Source organism: Vidua chalybeata, chromosome 1 (assembly GCF_026979565.1).
Source record: "Vidua chalybeata isolate OUT-0048 chromosome 1, bVidCha1 merged haplotype, whole genome shotgun sequence".
NCBI lineage: Eukaryota > Metazoa > Chordata > Aves > Passeriformes > Viduidae > Vidua > Vidua chalybeata.
Window position 1 is genome coordinate 64,727,548 of NC_071530.1, and position 22,285 is coordinate 64,749,832.

The following is a 22,285-nucleotide window of genomic DNA, read 5'->3' on the forward strand; positions in this document are numbered from 1 at the left end:
TTACAGTTAATCAAAAACTATTTCAGTTCTAGAATCACAGCCATTCATAGCAGAAATGCATCTCACTGGTGATCTTATTCCTGTAGACACAGGATGGGCTTCTGCAAATAATTCCTCAGGGATATTTCTTTCTTCATTTACAGTAAAGGGAATCAAGTCTCAGCTGAGAGCAGATGCTTGCCTGTTAAATTGTTAGAACTGAGTGTGGTAGTTGCTATCCATGACATCTTTTATCCCTTGAAAGGATGAAATGTGGGATGGGATTGTACTAGGCTGTTTGCAGAGATAATGGCTGTGTCTACGTTAGTGTTTTAGCTCACTGTGGGACTGTATTTCTCCTTCAAATCAGCCCCATTTACTACATTGTGTTTCACATTATAGAGCGGCTTAAAGTGTACAAAGTGTGTAGAGCAGCTTAAGGTGTACAAACTTTCTGATGAAATTAAGTGGAAGATACACTCCCAGGCAGCATCTAAACCACAATTTACAGCTAGTCCCAAATTGCCCCCCTTACATGTATACTGTATATGTTGGAGCCTCAGCACCAACTGTTTTGCTCTGCAGAACCATTCCTATTAGGCTGCACTGCTTGCCAACACATACAAAGACACTTCATTCAGATCAGCTCCATGTTTCAAACTTGCCCCTTAAAAATACAAAGTATGATGGAGATTTTTTGTAAGTATGAAGGAGAAACTAACAGAACTGTACACCATGGAATAAAGGTTGTACTCACGCTATTCAGGTTGCAGCTGACTAAAAGGAAGTTGATTCCAAATTCTCTGAGTTTTCTTTTGCTACTCATTTGCCATGCCCTCATTTTGCATGACTTAAAAGGGTATTTGTTCTCTTGACATGTTTTTTTCATAATAAGTCAGGTTGATTTAAACACTGTAATAGTGAGTTGAATTGTGAATTGTGTTGCCACTCACCAACATAAAAATCCTTCAGTAAACAATCTCACCCCTCAAAACCATGTAAGATTAGCTTAAAAGTACAGAAGATCTTTGAAATTATATTTTTTATTTATCTGCTGTGTTTTGTGCCTTTGTGATTGATGCTGGCAGGTTTCCGGACAACAGTGGTCCTGAGAAAATACCCATTTTCCCAAATTAAAGCTGAGATTTTCAAGTAATCACTGGCTCAAGCAGCCAAAATTTAAGCAAGCTGTTCAGTTTACAGGCAGATTTCAAACAACACAAAACCCAAAACTTTGGCCATTCTCCTGAACTGAGTGTCCCTGCGTGCCAGTCCTATTAAGCCTGTCACCTGGGGAATTTCTTGTGTGGGTAATCCAAATATGTGAAGGAGAAGAAAGTCTGTGTAGTGTGGTCTGTTGGAATACTGCTATTCCAGGCCATTTTATGAGAGTGGGCTGAGACTGTTAATCTCTGAAGCCAAAGCCTAAGGCAGTTCTTATTGCATGCTGGAAGTTTTTTGGAACATTTTGGCTAATCATGGCAATAGCCTTACTACTCTTGATTTTCTAATAAGAATTATAAAATATTATAAGATGGCTGGTTTTCTAGTTATTTGTGTTTAAAGTGACAAGTTTTAATCATTATTTTAAAAGGAAAAAAGGATATTGGGAATTACTTCTGATATTTGTCAGTTGTGCCCATGTTGCATTTTTAAGCATTTCAGCAAAACTGATATTATAATAGGAATGCTGTTTATAAAGAGACTCTTAAATTTCTGTTAAACAACTGGGCTGGGTCTTAAATGACAAGAAATTTTATCTAGCACATGCCAAAGGCATGCTGAAGATTTTTCCAACAGTTCTGATTCATCTCCTGGAATTCAGTTTTCTTAGAGATACAATATAGACAATAATTTTATTAAGTCAGCTGTTTTAATATTCATTGCAATAAAGAGATTATTCTTCTAGAACCCTCAGCACAACTGTTTCTGCATTGTAAAGCCAAACAAGACTGATTATTGCCAGAATTAATGAGCCTTTCTATACCCATATGCCATATACACTGTAATTCATCTGCAGTTTAATCACTAAATAAAAATTTAGAACTGAGACAGAACTCAGTTCAGTGCTCCCTTGCAGGCTGTGTTCCTGTGTCAAACCCTTACACAGAAACCTGGAATACAAGAAGCTTCCACAAACACACACATTTTATGCAGCCATTGCAGAACAGGATGAATGCAGAGTGTTCTGCTCTGCCAAGACCTCTCATGTGGGACAGAGCTGAGCAAAGCCTCAAGCCCACTCTGGTGTCACTGCAGTGCTGAGGGAATGATTACTTTGAGAAACTTTCCTTAGCAAGACGTATTTCATCTTCAAAACGTGCACAGGTTCTGTGAAATTAAATAAATCCACTACATTTTTATAAACATTTCTTATAAATATACAGTCATTGGATAGATTAAGTCCTGTGTTCTGAGGGACAGAAATAATCTCTGTGCCACTGACAGAAGATCCTCAGAAAAGTGGCTGCGAGCTTTTCTAGAAGGAATAGGAGGAGGTGTGGGTCACTGTGTGTCATTCAGAAAAATGTTTGACCTTAATTTTGCCTTCTTATTTATAGAAATCAAAGTATTCTACAAAATACAACAGCCATGGTAACACCATTTAATATCTAGGAAATCAAAGCACAGAAAGCTAGCCCAGCTCTCCTGAAACCTGATGACAATTTGGTGGGAGAGCTGCAAAGAGAACCCCCATTTAAGGACTCCCACTTCTGTGCACTATCCACAGAAATGTGCTGCCTCCCAGTGCTGTCTAGATATACCAGGCATCTGTGGAGCTGTATTTTTAGGACTGATATTATCTTTGCCTGGAACTGGGCCATGAAGATTCACAGTAAGCTCAGGACTGTAAATATCCCTCAGACTTTATGGGAGGAAAACTGGCATAATATCAAAGCAGAACAAGCACTTTCTTAAATTTCAGTTTTGTTAACTGCTGTCATACTTGAAAGATTTCCCTGAAAAATAAGAAAATAACCAAGAAAATACCAGCTGCAGCATGTTGTAAACAAGCAAAAATTAGAAAGGAGAATTTCTGCAGACTTTATCATGTTATGGCAGCAAGGTCATGTTTTAAGAACTACAAATCATTGGGGTTTCAGGGCTTTTTCAGACTTAATGACTTGTGCCGGTCATTAAGTCATCAACAAAAAATATTTTCATTTCACAGTAATACTGTAAATATTTGTTTTCTCCCAACCCATTTTGTTGTAGGGGAAGATCACATATCCCCATGTATTTCCAATGCATAGGCCTTTCTCAGAATTACTCTACCACTAAAATGTTCACACTCTGTAGGTGGATCAAAGTACTTTTCAAAATGCACAGCTTCTTTTTGACATGTTTTTGAAGTGCCTTTGACCTTTGTTGATCCATAGCAAACGTGCTTATTCTAAGGTGACATAGAATTCTCTAATGCTGAAGTCTTCTGGAAAGGTGAAAAGAAAAACCTTAAGATGACAGAGATCAAGCAAGACATATGTGCCCATCATTTTGTGTGTGCCATGGCAGTCCTCAAGATCATGAGGATTAGTTGTCTCCAACAAGCACATCACAAATAGTCCTGGAAAAGGTGAGAAAAATTGCAGAGTTCTGCTACATCCTGAGCGATTTCCAAGTGACCTGCCAGGGAGAATCAGGATAGTGCACTGTCTTTGGTGGGACACTGTATAGGTTTGGTGAGCATACTTTTGCAATATTATAGGGTTGCAAGGTACAGCAGTTGTTTTGCCTGTAAACTGATGACTCCGTGTCCCTCAATCTGCTATTTTCTGAGTGGAAGAATTCTTCCCAGTGAATTAGTGCTCTAAATTAGTTTTTCTGAGACACTGGACCAGTGTGATTAGCATTCACTTTGCACAGGAAAGAGCTTGGATAGCTTCTGCATTCATTTTGCCTTCCTCTTCACTCCAGACACTATTCCTTCCACTCAGAAGTCATTCCCATAGACACCATTCGTTTCTGATTAACCCAGGAGAACTTCCCCAAACCATGGCTTGCAGGCAGCATATTTCCCATGAAATCCTCCCTCATTACTTGCAGCCAAAACATTAAATGTACCAAGAAGGAAAGGTAAAATTGATCTTGCCTACAGTATGTTACTTTCTCAGTCTTGTTGCCACATGATAACAGGCAACTAACAAGTAGTTTGTGTTTCTTGGGAGAAACAACTTGGTTAATAACATGAAAAACTCAAGCATCTGAAGAAGTTCCAGTGATATCAGATGAAAATCACAATCATTCTGCTAACTCTGAGCTATGGGGTTGATATAGGTCTTAATCTGGGCAGCATGTTAAAATGTTGCCAGTGCTGAGAGCAATTTTTGCTACAACGCATTATTAATACTTAATGTCTGTGCATTTTATCACTGCGACTATAGGAGGGTAATTAAACTGTTGCTGTAATGTAGAAATTTATGGTGACCTTTCTTTATGGATGTTAAATCAGTAGGCAAGGAGGACAGTATTAAACCACATGGTGCTTTTGGGCCACCCACTGTTAATAGCAGTCTCCTTTTCTTTTTTTCTTTTTTCTTTTTTTCTCCTCTCCTCTCCTCTCCTCTCCTCTCCTCTCCTCTCCTCTCCTCTCCTCTCCTCTCCTCTCCTCTCCTCTCCTCTCCTCTCCTCTCCTCTCCTCTCCTCTCCTCTCCTCTCCTCTCCTCTCCTCTCCTCTCCTCTCCTCTCCTCTCCTCTCCTCTCCTCTCCTCTCCTCTCCTCTCCTCTCCTCTCCTCTCCTCTCCTCTCCTCTCCTCTCCTCTCCTCTCCTCTCCTCTCCTCTCCTCTCCTCTCCTCTCCTCTCCTCTCCTCTCCTCTCCTCTCCTCGTTTTTTTTCAGAATGAGGTGGCAATGCTTCTCAAGCCAATATCAGAGAAGATTCAGGAAATCCAGAACTTCAGAGAAAGGAACAGAGGAAGTAAAATGTTCAACCACCTCTCAGCTGTCAGTGAGAGCATCCCTGCCCTTGGGTGGATAGCAGTGGTGAGTGACACACGGTATGGTTGGGAGGGCTGTTAATAAGCTTCTGGATGGTGCAGCCCAGGATAGTTCCAAACCTTGCAGAGCTCTGCAGTCTCATCTATATAGTTCTTCAGTCTACTACACCCAAGAAGGTAATAAACCTAGTATGTCAGGGGAGGTGTCTGACTAATGTTTTACTTCCTTTCTCCTTCTGTTGTTTCCTGCTACCATGGGGTGATGGTCCTAGTCTCCTAAACCAGGCCCTTATGTCAAGGAGATGAATGATGCTGCTACCTTTTATACTAACAGGGTATTAAAGGACTACAAGAACAGGTATGTTGCCAAGCTCCAGTATCAACTAGCCAGAGAACAGAGCATTAACCATACCAGTAGGGTTCACAGTGCTATCACAGGAAGTATTTAGTAAACTAAAAAGCATTTGATGAAACTTTCTTGCAGTAGTATAATTTCCCCTCCTCACCTCTGACCTGCAGCATGCTGCAGTGAGAATGGCAGCAGCATTAGCAGTGCTGCTTTTCACTCTCTGCACATTTTAAGATTATTTTTAATTTTTCTGGCATTCCAGCATCATGGAGCTTATATGCAAATGCCTATTTACATAGCAACGTGTGGCTAGCTGGCTGCTGTGCATCCTCCTCTCATATGTGCTCCCATAGTGTTGCTGTTCTTGCTCTTGGCTTGAAAATATGTATTTACGTGGTAGATTATATATACAGATTCAAATTCCATAGCTCCTAATTTGTTTTTTCTCTGTACCACTTCACTATTCTTAAAGAGCACAAGGAATACACAAAAAAGTTCCATGAATGATATCTGTGAACTGATGGAGAAAGAGAAAAAAATTTGGGTCCTTCTTATGCCCTCTTTGAAGGATGTATACATCCTGTTGACTTGATGCTTTTGAAGGCCAGATTTTGGCTCTTGATTTTTATATCCCAATGAAGAATGATATTTGCTATTGAATTTTTCCTCTTTAGTGAGGAAAAGGTTTTAAATATTAAAACCTTTCACATGTATTTATGTTTCTTGTATATGTATAAATATAAATTATATGCTACATATAGTATGTTGTTTTATATATATTATATATTATATCTTATTCCTAAAGCCTGAGTTTACCTTCTGAAGGTAGTAACTGATGCAAGGGTAACTGATGAATTTTACAACGTAGCACCAGTATTTACACTGTAGAAAAAAAATGTCTCATGTAATGGTATAAATAGAGTACATTATTTAGGTATTCTTCCTTTAATGAGGAATTCTTTTCCTGTTTTTCACTTTATCAGACCACAATGTCTTCCAAAGTATGGGAGGCTGTCCCTTGACTTCAGTAGGCTTTGGATTAAACCTGTTGACCCAGGTCCTCCACATTATTAAGGATAAAATTCCAAAGGAAATAAATAGAAGGTAGACACACAAATCCTTGTAAGCCATCACTATTCACTAATAATTTGTTATAAGTATGGACTTCTATCTTACAAGCAGTTTCTCTCTCCATATTTCCTGGTTTCATTTATGAGTCTCATTGAAGGAATAATGATAAAGATTGTAAAGCCAACTTGTGACTTGTACTTTAAAAATTCTTCATGTATAAATATTTTAGTCTGATGACTTTAACATGACCCAGTATTGCTCTGGCCACATTGGAATGTGGCAGCCAGAATATCTTACAGAATCCATGGATATTTAATTTTCTAAAGTTCAGCACCCTGAAACAGTGTCTGGGTACCTGCTGCACAGCTCAATGTGCCTTTAGTGCTTTTTCAGTTGACTTTGAGCCTGAGAAGAATGGTGACACACACTTCTAGCAGGAAGCACTCTCTGCTAGAGGCATCCTTTGCTCTTGTTTGTCCTCTAGAAGGATCTAGATCTTCCCAATGTAGTAGCTTCGGTCTTTGCAGCACTGGGCTGTTTGGCTACCTGCTAACTGATTTGTCCATGGCTTTAAGGCAGTCATTGGGTTTTACCTGCTTTAAGCAAGAGCAGCACTTCTCTCTGTTTTTAAGTACATTGACACATAAATATTGCCTCTGTTTTTACAGTGACACACGCCATGTTGATTGGGTGAAGTCATATCTGAACATATGGTCTGAGCTTCAAGCTTATATCAAAGAGCATCACACCACAGGTCTCACCTGGAGTAAAACTGTAAGTACTTTTTCTTTCTTCAAGAAGAACCATAAAAGCCAGTAACCTGTTTGTCTTTTAATGTGGGTCATTAGCTCAGGAAAAGTAAATATCTATGCCAGGAACAGAAGTCATGGTCCATGGATTTCCCAACCAAGCCAGTAAACATTTGAAATATAGGTGGAGATGTTCAGGCCATTGTGGTACAGGTTTGGAGGAAAAGAATTAATTGGGATTATTATAGCCATAACCCTCAGCTGCAGATGGTAAAGAGAGGCAGACACAGTTCTCGGTGCCTGTAGAAGGTAGGAACAAGACAAAATGTAAAAAATTGAAGGACATGTCAGACTAAAGGAAAACTGAGGGAGCATGTCATGGAAAGAAGAAGGATGGTGGGAAGAATCTGAACAAAGAGAGAGATTTAATAACAGGGAAGACAAAGACAAGGGATACATAACTTCATAGATGAATAGCTTTATAAAATTATTATTTTAGACATACAGAAATAGCTTCTGGAAACAGAGTAAATATAACTGCATACCTAATTATTTATGTTACAGCCATGTAAGAGAATGTAGGTTACTTGTGCTCAGCAACAGACTGCAGCTTTCTCTTCATACCCTTCATGAGGCATTTACAAGGCCTTTCAGTTCTGAAGTATTTGAGTGCAAGTTCAAACACGGGAGAGAGCCGTGATCTGCATGTACATCTTAGTCTGAAGCAATGCAAAAATGTTCAAACGTGATAGATTAGAAGACTCTAATTATTAGCTACATTGTAGGTTTCTATAGTAAAATTTAAATATTAAACATGATTCCTTTATTTAGTACAAAATTTCACACTTGGTACATCCTGTCCTGTTATGATCAGTGAACGTGAGAAGACCTAATGATTTTTAAATTATTATTACATAAGGAAAAGGAATTGTAGTACCCTCTTAGCTGAATTAGCCTGAGAATCTGGGACAAAATTCCTTCTGTTAATACAGAAAAAGAATAATCTTGACCTTTAATAGAACTTCACAAATATGGAAATAGTGTTATAAGGTAAAGGTTTGTTACAGCCATTTGATCAAACAGGAGGAGCTCTCAGTGCTGGTGAGTACTGGTAGCCTTACTCAGAAGGGTAGCTGTTGCAGATTATGTTTGACTGATCCTAAAACCAGTACCTCAGCCGTCATGCCTTTATATTTCTCTGTCTTCAGCTGTCCAAGAAATAGCTGAAATCTAGGTGTGACTTGTTTATTTATATTAAGCATAGTTTCCTGCTGACAGTGTTCATTCCATCATGAGTGATGAGCCCATCACTGCATGTGAAGTACTGATTTCACTTCACTTTGGATATCACTCATATCTGGAAATTGTCTTGGAAGTATGCTTCATTTAAATGATCCTTTATGTGATACGAGTCTGAAAGATTAAATTGCAGACTCATTTTTATGGATGTATAGTTTTTTAAGTTTTACTAAATGTGCATATAAGAAAATTAGAATCCAGTAAGTTAGCAGGTTGTTTAAATAGCTTAAATTTTATTTAAATATTTCTGTGAAGCTTGGTAACAAATACATTCTGGAAAGTAATGAGTTGCTCAAGTGATAATTTCATTTTTGTTATACATATATATATGTATAACAATGAGAATGGAAGTCACAGATTCACATTGTGTGAAGTTAAGCATAAAGGTCTGCAGAATCAGGGTCTAGACAAAAAATGTGATATATATAAAGGCTATAGATATATTCCAGACAGAGTTGTTAATCATTGCACACAGCAGCTTCCACTTACATGCATCAAAGGAAAACAGTAGTTTGGCAAGGCGTTAACAAAGTGGAACATTTATGAAAGGTAGACATTGGTGTAAGAAAGGTATTTTATTATAGAGGGAGAGAGAAAGAGAGAAATGTCTTGGAGCATATAAGTACAGATTTCAAAGTGTATTATACCAATAATTTACCCTTCATATCTGCAGAAGTCAACAAAGCAATGCATGAAGTTTCTATAAAAAGCTCTTAAGTAGCACATTTGGATATTTCTAATGAGAGTGAAGAGTCAGGAAGAATATTAACTACTTCTTGTCTCCCAGGTGTATTGTCAGTGCTTGAACTCCAGTACAACCCCAGGAGCATAAGCCTAGATCAGAGGATTTCCTATGCTTGGGTTTCCAAAAAGGGGACAGGATATTTGAGTTGGCGCTTGGCCCCCTAAGCTATGGGTGCTGTATAGTGTGGTGTGCACATTTGTGTCCATGCAATATCCCAAAGCTGTGCCAATTCCAGCCCCCCATACCCTTCCATCAAACTGCACAGGGCAGCTGCAGCCAGCCTTGGAACAGATCACTAGTACATATAGGAGAATGTTCCTGGCTCTGGCAGCAGGCACACAGGCACACACTTCAGAGGAAAGAGAAAAAAATGTCTGAATAAATTAGAAGGCAGACACAAAAACAGGTGCAAAGGGTTGAAATAATGTCCAAGCAGTCACATCTGACAACAACAGTTATCTCCATCTGCTTTATAAAAAGTTTGTGATAAAAACAGATGTTTATGGATTTTTGGACCTAACACAGTTCTATCTTACTTTGGTTCTGCCAAGATGCGAGACAGTATTTTACTTATTAAGGGCACCCTGTTGAATTGTGTGTGACTGTGTGAGGAGAAAGCCAAGGAAATAGTGAAGAATATAGTGTATTTAAGAACACCCTTAGAAGGAAATAGTGTGGTTAAGGACCTTTAGACTTTTGTGCATCTGAACCTTTTTTGCTCCTCATGTGGAATGGTGGTACAGAACCAGACTGGACTGTGTAAATTGGCATTTCAAGGCACGATGGATACGGTTAGGATATTTGATGGTACTGTGCTCACAGAACAAAAGTACATATCTAATGTATGTTTTTGAGCAGGATTGTCCCAGAGAGTAAAAAGTTCCATGTATTTTCAACAAAATCTAAAATAGTCATTTTCATTCATTGATTGTGCCTATGGCAGAGAAAATATGCTTGTCAGTGCAAATCAGATGGATCTACAGTATTTCCTTAAAAGTGTAATTTTGTAGCTCATTATCTGGATGTAAAGTGTCCTCCTACCTCCTACACCCTGTACTGAGTGGCCATTCACTGTACTCACTACATCTCAATTTAGCCATCTTGACAATGGGAACAATAAGCAATTACCAGCCTAATGGAGATTTGTTTTAATTTGCTACCAGATATGACATTCTTAGATGTCAGTGAATCTTTGGAAAAAGCCGTTGTTACAATGAAGTATTTTAAGTGCCCAGGGTAGCATTTTACCTATGAAGTAATTGTCATTTTTGCTTGCTACATTTTGCTTTGCTTTCTGTCTTTAACAAGCAATCCACAGCTGTAATAGTGACCTGTCCTTTTTCAGTTCTTTCTGATAAAGAGCAAGTGCCTTTTTTTCCTTTTTATTTTCTTAAGAAGGGATTCTCTTAAAGCATAGCATTCTGTTCTTTCTACCCTCCACTTCTTTTTGGTGATGCAAATAAATGAACAGCTGTAATATAAGCTCAAAGAATGCCTAATGAAAAGTTTGTTTGCTACAAGGCCTGCATGAGTAATCTGGGGGAAGTGAATCTTCTGCTCCTATTTCTGCAAGTTAACCTTGCAGCAAGAAAACAACCAGTAATAATAAGAGACTGCTGTAGTTTTCCTTATCTCAAGTAAGTGTTAATACACAAATCTTGCTTAAAGATAATTGTCTTGAATGTTTCAGTTGCAGGTGGATCTGTACTTAATATTTTGTGCTTTGTATACAATAGTAATTTAGGATAGATTTTACCAGCAGAATACAGAATTTCACTCAAGTAATGAGTGAAATCCTCTCCTCCTTTACAAATCAAAACAACTTAGGATGAAGTCTGCACATCTTTAAAAGCAGTTGAGATATATTTAAGTCCTGTTTCCATTGAAGCCAGTATCTTCAAGTCTTTTTTTTCCTGAAACAGCATTTTAAAAAACATTTATTACTCCTTAGATAGTACTCTAAAAACATTCCTTAAAAGCTGAAATTCTCCACAAGCTCCACACCAAGAAGTACCGTCATAATTCCTACATTAGCCTTATTGAGTGCAATTATCCTAGTCACAGTGCAGACTTGGGCATTTTATTCTAGTCTAAAATAATTACCTCCAGACATTTTCTTATAAATTGGCCCTGCCTCTCTCCTGTTCTATCAAAACATTTTCCTTTAATACATCATCTCTGTACATATTGATGTGAGCAAGCTGCAAAAGACCAACTTCTGCAGGCAAAAGCCTCCTATTATCTGTCCAGCATCTCTTCTGTGCTGTGTTTAGTTTGACCTACTTATCAAGCAGCCATCGTCTGAGCCACTTCACTAAAGCTAAAGGTCAAAAATGTAGTGCCAAATTCCAGCCACAGCCATGACTGCAATCCCAGAGGCCTTATTCAAATAGAAGTAAGGGCAGCATAGATATACCAATTTAGATGCCTGTATCTTGGATAAGACATAGACATTTCCACAGTGCTCAGTTTTTCTCAGTGATAGCCTTTTCTGTATACCTTCCATTCCTTTCTCTATCCTTCCCTATACCTATTCCCTATTCTCTTGTATTTTTTGTTGAAAAAATTGCATCCTTTAGTTGCAAGTATTTTTTCTCAGACAATAGGCAATGTTCTGGTTTTTGGTACAGGATGAATTTAAAAACTGGCTATCCTGGCACCTCTACAATAGTAGAGTAGTCGCCTCTTTGGTGGAGACTGCGTCAATCACATCCCTGTCTCTTTTAAAGAAAGTATTTTTACTCTCTTATTCCAACAGTGGCTGAAAATATTTGTCTTTACTGTATATCAATTGTATTCTCTTAACCTTGACCTAGCACCATTCAGACATTCAGACATGTTAAGGGAAAACCTGGGTGAGGCATGCAGCCTATTCCAGTGGAAAAGGGAGAGGAAATACAAAATTGAAAGTATGAAAAATAGAGAGAAAAGGAAAGGTACATCTATAAAAACTTTACTATCTTACTAAAGGGATTGGTCTTCTTTTTAACCACATTTTTCCATAAGTAAACAATGGTTGAATCTGCCTGTTGGAGCACATTACTTGTTGGCAATTACATTATCATACAATCCTCAAATGATTTAGAAGACCATGGCTGTATAAACCATTTCTGGTTGGGTAAATCTGAATATGTAAGCATCGTCTTAAATCCTGAACAGGTGATGAATGGCAAAAGTATATTACAGGGGGCTGCAAAGCTTGAAAACTCTGCAGATAAATAATTCTGCTGAGACTCAGTAACAAGAAAAGAACCTAGCTTGGTTTTTGTTGTTTTGTGTTTTAATTGACAAAGATTACAGGCCCTGTAAGTCAGCTGTTTCATCCAGTAAATTGCAGCTCTCTGGGCAGCATAACTCCTTGCAGACAGGTGGCTTAAATAGAGTAGGTAATGGAACTGTTGTGCTAAGCTACTTTTACACGAAAACACCTTAACAAGAGCTCTGTGCCTCTGTGTCACAGTCCACCTGTTCCCAGAGGTTGATACGTGATATTTTAAGCTTCACAATTCTTGACTTTGGCTGTGCATATGTATGGAAAGAACAGTACAGAATTCTATAATAATTCTAGGTATGAAACTAGGATTACTATAAAGGGGGAGAAAACAGGGATATCCTTCCTTTTTCTTTGGGGGGGTGGGGAACAATGTATTCCCCATTAAGATTCCTGTTTGTCTGCTGCCATGAAAAGAAGGCTTTTCAATAAATTAAGGGAGGGATTTCATTATGTCTCTCTAAGCCACCTGTTGCTTCAGCTCCAAATAGATACTTACCTCTTAATAGGAATGACTGACAAAATAGGTACTGTATATCATACACACGCACATATAACTTATTTAAATGCATTACATAGATGCTTATAATCTTCTGGCTCAGAGTAAAATCAACCATTGCACTACTAGAAACGCATTGTTCAGATTCTCCACAGCAGGTTCCCAGCACAAGAACTTTGTTCCCCTCAGTGTCCGTGCTACACTGTGTCAGCCGAAAGCTGGATAAACACAGAGGAACATTGCGGGTGTTTGTACAGGGTCTGGCACATAAGCCCCTCATATCCCCAGAGATAGGAGCCTCTGACTGGGGCTCCTTGCTGCTGCAGTTCTACAAATATAGTAACAGTGACATGGAAGGCTAACCCAGGGAGCTGTTCAGCAAGAATAGCTCAGGAAATAGTAACATCTGCGATAAGACATAAAAAGAAATTCTTACTGTCTTCAGTAGCTGGGTTCAGACCTGAAGACATGTCAAGCTGCATATGGCCACTGAAAATTAGTGACAGTATGGCATCCAGAGCACTTGTGTTATATATGAACAGCATTTTATTTCTCTAACAAGACTGGCTTTGCCCTGTGCTCCAGGGGAAGGAAGCCTTTAGGAGAAATGTGCTCAACAAGGTCCAGCTTCTCAAAAGCAAAGGGCTTCACTCAGCTCTATTGTAACTTCAAGGGAATTAAATGAGAATTTCAACCAGGCAGCTATCTCAACATAAACAATCATTTCTTTCTTCCAGCGAGCCAGTTAGGTGAGAAAAAGAAGTGTATGTCACCCTTCTGTGAGTTGTACAAGATGAAGGTAGAAATATAATATACTTTGAAGCTGTACCACAATCCTGCAAACCCTTGCACAAGTGACATTTATCAGACCCAGCGCTGTGAGCAGCATCAGACACTGTCACTAAAGGAAGCTTCTCTGCCACAGTCAATGGGAGGCGCTTAGGCCTCTTTGCAGATAGCTTGGGGCTATCCAGCAAGGAGCTAACCCTGACCCATTCCTGTCACCCCATTTAGAGCATGGCTGGAAGCTGAAGACAGCCCTGAGGGGAAATTTCTGGAATGTTTTATCCCCTACAGAGCTCTTAGTACATGGTCACAGGGCCTGCATCTCCTGTTCCTGATAGGATGTTACTCAGAGAATTAAATTTTCCTCCATTTCAAAAAGCTCCAGGAGCACCAAAGCACATCAGGTTCACTATGATGCAAAACTAACAGGTTAAAAGTTATAGCTTACTTTTGTGTTACATTTTCAGAAATTAAGGACGACTCTATCTGTTCCCCTGATAATTCTCACTAGGGGCATATTTGTAAATGACAGAAAAATGACCACATGAACATGTTAATGGGAGCAGTCAGCTATCAGTATCACTTGATGTGGTGTCTGCAGACACCACAGCACTGAGAACAGCAGCTGTTGCTGAGGCAAACAGCTGAAATAAAAGAGGAAGAAAGGCAGCTTGCAAACAACCGCCTTCACTGGTACAAATGGCTCCTAATACTTTTTATTAAAGACACACTGTTGTTAACATCTGTGTGAAGTTAATCTGAAGAGTTGTTTGCAAATAGCAAAGCTGCTAAGCACCTGCTGCTTTAGGATAGATGAACTTTTGTGGGCATGTAACATGCTATTTTATTCCCAGCAGCTCTCACAAACACCACCCTATACAGAACAAAAATGAATGGACTTTGTGAAGGGAACTTTTGTTGAAATTGGATAGGACTATACACAAGTATTACCAGATACCAGAACAGTTTAAGAGTCTGGTTCAGAAATATTCTAGAGCCTGAGGGTGTAAGTTGTCTTAGAAGAGGAACTGAGGACAGAAAACTAATTGCCGGTGACTGAGGGGTAACTGGGAAGTTAATTTATTAATAGATGTCAAAATGAACTTTAAAAGAAAACATCCTAGAAGTACTTCACTTGGCTGATTTTAAGTTGTCCTTTACATCAGTTTGTCTGAGTGCAGCACAGGTCCCATCTTCCTGTCATGCAGGGAATGCAAGAAGTGAAATGTGTATTCTGCATTTCCAGTTCACTTTTGCACTTTCTGCCCCCTTTTGAGAGTTTCCCTGAGCCACTCTCCCATAAAGAATTTCACCTCATTTCAGTTTTTGTTTGATTTCAGTTGGGTACATTAAAATGGCAAAGAAAAGAAGACTGTAGCCAGAGTTAGACTGTACCCTTCTTCCCAGCAGGTCTGTGCACCCTCTCATTAGTGAGACTTTTCTGTCTTTTCCATGCCATTTTATTTCAATGGGAGATGGTCCTACTGGAGGGGGCTACAGAGCAGTAGGTGCAGATGGGAGCAGTTAAACCAGGTACTTTAGAGACCTTTTTTTCCTGTGATTTGTCTTTCAATTTTGCCTGGCCTAATTTATGATTAAAATTGTTCACAGTTTCCAGAATGGCCCTAGATGTTGAAAATAGCATGCTACAATACCAGTTAGCTTGTAACTCAGGTCTTAAACTATGGAAGATTTTCCATGCAGGAGAAAAGCTCCAGGGCTCAGTCTGTCTTTTATTTCTGTGACGCACAAAATTAAGAGGAAAAGTGGGAAGGGTGACAGAACCTCAAGTGTCTTTACCTTGTGATAGCTTCTATGTTCTTAATTAGATCTAACTCAAAATCTTTTGTGCTCAGTGGAGATAACCACTGACTTTGGTGGAGGAAGAAGGCTTGTAAAGAAAAGAAGAGACAGATGGTCAGCATGAGTGCAATGAACACATTTTTTTCTTACTTTTGAAACACACTTAAAAGGACTAGAATGTCTTAGCTGCTCAGGTCAAGAATTGAGATTTTTGAGTAGACTTGTTTTTTCATCAGTACTGCTCTAAAAGGAAAAGAGCTCCTAGTTTCCCAGATCCTTTCCTACATCTTCTCTTTCTTGAAAATAAATATGACAACAATCTCCAGTCATACAAAACCATGTCCAGACTTAACTGATGTGTTTAAAATCCTTCCTTTTATCTGTACATTGACAAGGAAGTTCTTTCAGAGTTCTGGGAGAAAGATGACCCCCTTCCACAGATAAACCCTTCTGAGTTTTACTTCCATCTCATACTTTATTCCCATACTTTAGTTGCCATTTGGGACACTCCCTTTGCTACACAACTCAGCAGAATTATTTTAGCCCAGAGTGTCCTGCATTGGTCTGTGATGGCCTTGAGTTTGACACTTCAAGCAAAGAGACTGCCAGAGTGACCTACCACTCTGTGTTATATGCAGAATACCCAGATAGCTTCCAGAAATTTTTTATCTAATGCAGCTTTGCAGCCTTTGCACAGTTTAGATGGTGTTAATTCCAAGTGGATGTGTGAGTCTTACACAAGTTTCTGGAAAATCACAGCACTGTATTGATAGGCAGGTGGAAGCGGGAGGTATTTTTGAGGAATCAGATGTCAGTCTGGAATTTGGCAAGCAGATTTTCATCTCAGACTAAAAGTTATTAGCCACTACCACTGCTGCTATTAATTGCCTTTCATAAAGCATACATAATTCATAACTGCATGTTCACACTGTGAATGGTGAGTGCCATTTTTGAGTATCTGAGTGTTTTAAAAAGCCCTGCAAAATGCAATGTTCATAATTCTGGATAACCAGGGCATAGTGGATTCAGTTGCTATGGTTGCAGGCAACAGAAGGGGAAGATCTGTATTGCACCTCAGGCAGCAGTAACTGATTGTACCACTAAATCCACTTACATTCTTTTTTTTTTTAAATTACAATAATTCACAGTTCTGCTGACTCTGCTGCAAGTAACTTCACTGGCATTAACAGAGGCAGGGAACAGGCACTATAAATTGAGGGCCCAGTGAAGAAGTTGTTCCCAGCCTAAAACACTGACCTATAATAAGGAAGTATGTAAGCAGAAGCTCTGAGTTAAATGTATCCATGCAACAATGGAATATTTCTAAAAGCAGTTGACTTTAGTCCCAGTATATCTTGACAATAAATTATAATTGGTTACAAAAAGAGAATAATCTCATTTGTTTACATTTGATCAAAAAGATTTAATAACAAGAAGAGAGCTTATTCCCTTAGGAGATCTTGGACTTCTATTTTGTTTTTAAAGTATGTCTGAAGACTAAGTAAAAAAGGAGCATGTGGATCTCAGCCCTTTTCCTGTTATCAGTTTGGGATTACAGGCCAGAACAAGTTTACTTTTTAAAAAACAGCTGTAGTTTCCACTCCTGTGAGATGCATGAACCAGATCAATGTTTCAGTTTAGTGGAAGGCAGAAAGAGTAGTACCATAAATGGTTAAAAATATCCTCAGAGGCCAGCTAAGCAATATCTATTTCCAGGATGGATTAGCAGGAGCGCACTAACAACCTGTATCTCTTAACAAAGGTAGCCAGTTAGAGGAGCTGTGATTCTGTAAGTCGCTGTAATTTTCCCACTGTATCGGCCCACGTGTTAATATTTGCTGCTGCAATGCACAGTGTCTCTGTAGCTAGCTGAGCTCATCAAAACCAATCTATTTTTCTCAATAGTTCTGTTAAAAGAGCCTTCTGTGCTGCAGAGAGGTAGGATAAGAGTGACACTCAGTGGCAGGATAGTAAAAGTGATTCTCAGATTGTCTCTAACATCTATTATTAGGATGTAAGGGCATTCTTATAAAATTTTAGTCAGATAATTATTAGTATTTTCTGTCTTTTTGATAATATTTTATGTAAGAATTGTAACTCAGACCAAAATATGTACTTTTGATTATGCAAACTGAAAGAAAGATTGTGTTACTTACTTTGCCAAGGCCCCCTTCACTCCTAACTTGTGTGCTGTGATCACCTGTAACTGAAAGAAAAAGGAAAAAATAATTTAAGAAATTGAACTAAAAACTCAGAAATTGAATTTCAGAATCAAAATACTTGAATCACCATAGTTTTATATTCTGTGGTATTTGAATCTTTTACAGATTACTTGAACAGTTCAAAGGATAGCATTTTACATCTTGCATACTATTTATTATGTATGTATAACTGACAGTTCATGAACCTCTCAGTTATTTATGTTGTACCAAAACATCTTCTTTATCTGGGAAAAAAAGGACACATTTTCCTTTTTACATAAGTAAACACTGGAATAAATTATGGGAAAATACTGTTACTGTTAAAGATTTTTAACATCAACCCTTGGAAATGTTTAAGACAAAAATTTTAGGTGGAGTCATTCTACAGTAAGGGTAGAGTGTGGGCTGTCAGTCTTTCTAGCTGTGCTTGCTCAGGTGCAGGGAAGGATTCATAGCATTATATTCGATTATGAAGCCAGAAATTCTCTCCTGAGCCTGTGGCTTTCTAGAGTCACCCGAACTCGCAGCATTCAAGGATGTTAATAAATAAGACCTATTGTGATACAATGTTCCTTAATCACAGTATGTAAAATATTTCCCTCTGTCTCAAACAGGGTCCTGTTGCATCCCCCATGTCCATGCGATCTGTTCTAACCAGCGGCTCCTGCCTTTCCCCGCCACCGCCACCGCCACCGCCCCCGGGACCGCCCCCCATCTTCGATACGGAAACGGCAAAGGACGAAGGAACTGCGTCTCGCTCAGCCCTCTTTGCACAGCTCAACCAGGGAGAGGCAATTACCAAAGGTCAGGAGAAAAGAAATCGAATTGTGATCCAGGAGTCAAACTACATCAAGAGCTGTTACATTTTTCACAGCATTTCACAGCTTTCACAGCATTTTAAAGTTACATTCTAACAGCTCAGATCCTTCTGAAGCTTGCAATGGTCCGATGGAGAAGGCTGCATACAAAAACCTCCTTTAGAAGCCACAGCACCCAATTAAGTTCAGTATACCTGACATTCACACCATTTAGGGGTATCATTTTAATTTTAAGGCAGCCAAGCTGGATATCTTCAGCACCCAGTAGCTGGTCAGCCTCTTAAGTTGCAATTGCAATAAAGTTTTATCCCTCTTTCTGACTCACATTGAGTGTGCAAACCTGTGTCAAAATGTCTTACATGTCAGGTGAAATAAAGCTTTTTGTATTAATATTGGAAAGTTGTAATTTAAGTATATATCTGTAATTTAAGTATATATCTGAATTTAAATACATATGATTGATATATATGCATTTAATGCTGCAGGGATATGTCAAATGTTGTCATAAGTTAGAAAAATAAACTCTGTTTTACGGATGGAAAAACATTATACAACAAGCTCTCAGAACTTGCTACAGACAGAGAAGAAGATGTCTAGAAGACATTGTGGTATTTTCTGATGAGCATACTGAGAGCCAATCCACAGTAGAAGAGTTTTTATAGTATGTTTTTAAAAGTATGTCAGCAGTTGCACTTCAGGTTGTTACCCAGGCAAACCTTGAGGAAATTAAAAAAAAAAAAAAGTAATTTCAGAAAATAACACAACTACAAAAAAACTTCTCATGCTTCAATATGAGCACTTTTAGGATTGAAAAATATACTCTCTTTCACAAGTACCCTTTCTTTTTGGTTTCTTAGGGCTTCGACATGTCTCTGATGACCAGAAGACTCACAAGAACCCCAGCCTACGTGCCCAAGGTCCACCTGTTCGTTCTCCAACAAAAAGCCATACTCCAAGTCCTACCTCTCCCAAGAATTCCCCACAGCAGAACCATGCCCCTGTCTTGGAGCTGGAGGGAAAGAAATGGAGAGTGGTGAGTTCCAGTCACACCTCTGAATTGCACCTTGCACATTGCAAACCAGGAGGAACAGTGAAATATCTTGTCCGTCATTAACATGCAACAAAATAAAGTTGCAACTAAAATGGGCTGAGTCCTCCATTTCTCTGCATTGCTACAGTTCAACTTTTACTATTCTGTAGGATCTTAATTTATTTGTCTCTGTGAATCACTTATTAATTCATTTCACTGGAGAATGTCAGAACCAGCATATAAATTCCTTGCAAAATCAGACAATGTCCCAGAAACAAGTCCATTAGAGAACACCAATTAAAATCCCTTTTTGCAGGCCATTCCTGTGAATGAGAGAGAACAGTCATCACAGACCACACTCTCCAGTTTCCCTAGCCAGTGGAATTATACATTTATATTTCATTGCCCACTCCATGCAAACATGTCTTCCGTGCTTAAAAGTAGAGGAGTGTTTTCCTTTTGCCCAATCTACAGATGGAAAAAGGAGAATTTTTTTAAGTTTTGGTGTTAATTTATGTAGACATATACCAAAGAATCTATGAATGAAAATTGTGTTGTGACTGTTTTGGTTAAAGAGAGAACAGAAAGAACATGCATTTTAGTCATGCAGAAGGTTATATACACAGTCAGTGTATATTACAGTGGAGTCCAGTTTGCATAAGGTGCAGTCACCATTTGCCTGTGTTATGTTGTTACGGGTCTACTACTTGAAACTTTCCTTATGGATCCCTAGGCTTTCCTGGACATCTGTGGAGTGTAATTGTTCTTTTAAGCCTAGTGAAAGAAGTTTCTTTGCCTATTACTCCATTATTGTATATGGTAATGCCTGTATGTGTTCACAATATTATATAACAATTGGGGAATGAAAACTTGTTCTGTTCTTCAGTCTGAATCAGATGGGAGCCAAACAGCAGTTTTGTGCGCGCTTTTTAAAATTGTTGTGAGCATAACATCTTCGCTGCAAACTTAATGGATTTTGTCGCTGTCTGTGCTAACTTCTTCAGTTCTGCAGCTCTAAAAGATACAGTGTCATCTAAGGGTCAGTTAGGTGAGCTAGCTGGTCACCAAGCAGATTAGGATTTTAAGCCACAGGAAGGATATTGCTCTGTTGTAACTGAAGATGCAATGACTCGAGGATAAATTGTACTAAACTCTGTCTGACTGTTAGCTAAAGACTGTTAGTTAAAGACAACCAATTAAATAAACTTTCTTTTGAAATAGGAATATCAAGAGGATAAGAATGACCTGGTCATTAACAACACTGAACTCAAGCAAGTGGCCTATATTTTTAAATGTAACAAATCTACACTTCAGATAAAAGGAAAAATCAACTCAATTACTATTGGTGAGTGGGTAGCTCAGCTGGACTTCAAGTGACAATCTTGAAAAAACTGACTTATGTGATTAATAATGCATCTGAATCATTCCATTCACTTTAATGATTGATTACGAGAGTAAAGTCACTCAGCTATGCAGTGCAGGACTGGGAATTTTCATAGTTATTGTAGCAGGTGTGCATGTATTTGCTTTTGTCTTGCCTTTCTTATTTATGACTGCTTTTATTTTAGACAACTGTAAGAAGTTTGGCCTTGTGTTTGACAATGTTGTGGGAATCGTGGAAGTGATCAACTCCAGGGATATTCAGATTCAGGTAAATATCCAAGAGAAATGAAGACAGACCTAGAACAAGTGGGGAGGAAAAAGCCCAACATGTAGTTATAAGAGATTTTAAAAACTCACAGAGCACAACAAAAGTAAGAAGTATCTAAATGGATCTTTATATGCTCTAAATTCTGCTGAAGTTTTTAAAATATGCTTGTGAAAACTATTTACTATCACTGAACAAACCTCCTGTAGCCCAGTGTCTTCTGGTTCTGGTGAAGCTGCGGGATCTGTACACTGGCAGAACTGTTAATTCTCTCCCTGATCAGCTTGCTTTCATGGTAAGCAACTTCTAGCACTTGAAAGTTCAGTGGTGCTTACAGAAGAAATTCTAACAGTTAGCTAATTGATTTCTTGGTGCACAAGATTTTTTTCTTTTCTTATCTTCTCAATGGAAATGTTCAAATAGACTGTCAAAGGACAACTAAATGCTATAACGTACAAGTAGGTGCTGGGATTTCAAAAGATCTCCCTGGCCAGTGATGTGACACTTTATATAACTAAGTACTGTAGTTATTTGCCTTCAAAAAGCTTAATCAGAGATCATCTTCCTTGTGATTCTCATGAAAAGAAAATACATACGTTAAATCTATAATTGCCCTCTCTACTGGGGACACTTGTACTGCTCAAAATATACAGTCTACCTGATATTTACAGCACTTCAGTCATCCTGTTCCAAAGAGCTCTAACTACCTGCTGTAATACTAGGTTGTGTCTGACACACACAGTGTAATCTCAAGAAGGGACTCCAGGACATACTATTTTAAGTGAAAAAGAAATGTTAATTATTACATTAAACTGCCACTCTTTGAAGTGAGGTCTTTTGCTTAAGAGGCTGTGCCTGCTGTATGACATTAAATATAGGCAGTCCTGCTCCATGCTTCAGAAATAATGGTCACAGCCACCACAGGGAATAGGAGAAAGATGGGGTTGTTATATTTTGTACCTTATGCAAGTGACTGACATTGTTACCAACTGTGCATTATTTTCTGAATTGTAACAATCAGTTTTATTCATGATCACTACATGTCTTTTTACAGCAGAGGAGGCAGTTAATTAAGGATCCCAGGCACTTATTGGAGCAGTTTT

At 38.6% G+C, this 22,285-nt stretch overlaps 1 protein-coding gene across 3 annotated transcripts in view; it reads left to right on the forward strand.

Annotated features, from left to right (window-relative positions):
* Positions 1-22,285, forward strand: part of CAP2 (cyclase associated actin cytoskeleton regulatory protein 2) — a 67,185-nt gene that overhangs the window by 40,234 nt on the left and 4,666 nt on the right. For all 3 annotated transcript variants that reach the window (XM_053961829.1, XM_053961809.1, XM_053961820.1), the window contains exons 5-11: positions 4,816-4,959; positions 5,186-5,271; positions 7,002-7,107; positions 18,301-18,490; positions 19,362-19,537; positions 20,756-20,879; positions 21,103-21,185. In XM_053961829.1, coding sequence (XP_053817804.1) covers positions 4,816-4,959; positions 5,186-5,271; positions 7,002-7,107; positions 18,301-18,490; positions 19,362-19,537; positions 20,756-20,879; positions 21,103-21,185 — 909 coding nt within the window. The remainder of the gene's footprint in view (positions 1-4,815; positions 4,960-5,185; positions 5,272-7,001; positions 7,108-18,300; positions 18,491-19,361; positions 19,538-20,755; positions 20,880-21,102; positions 21,186-22,285) is intronic.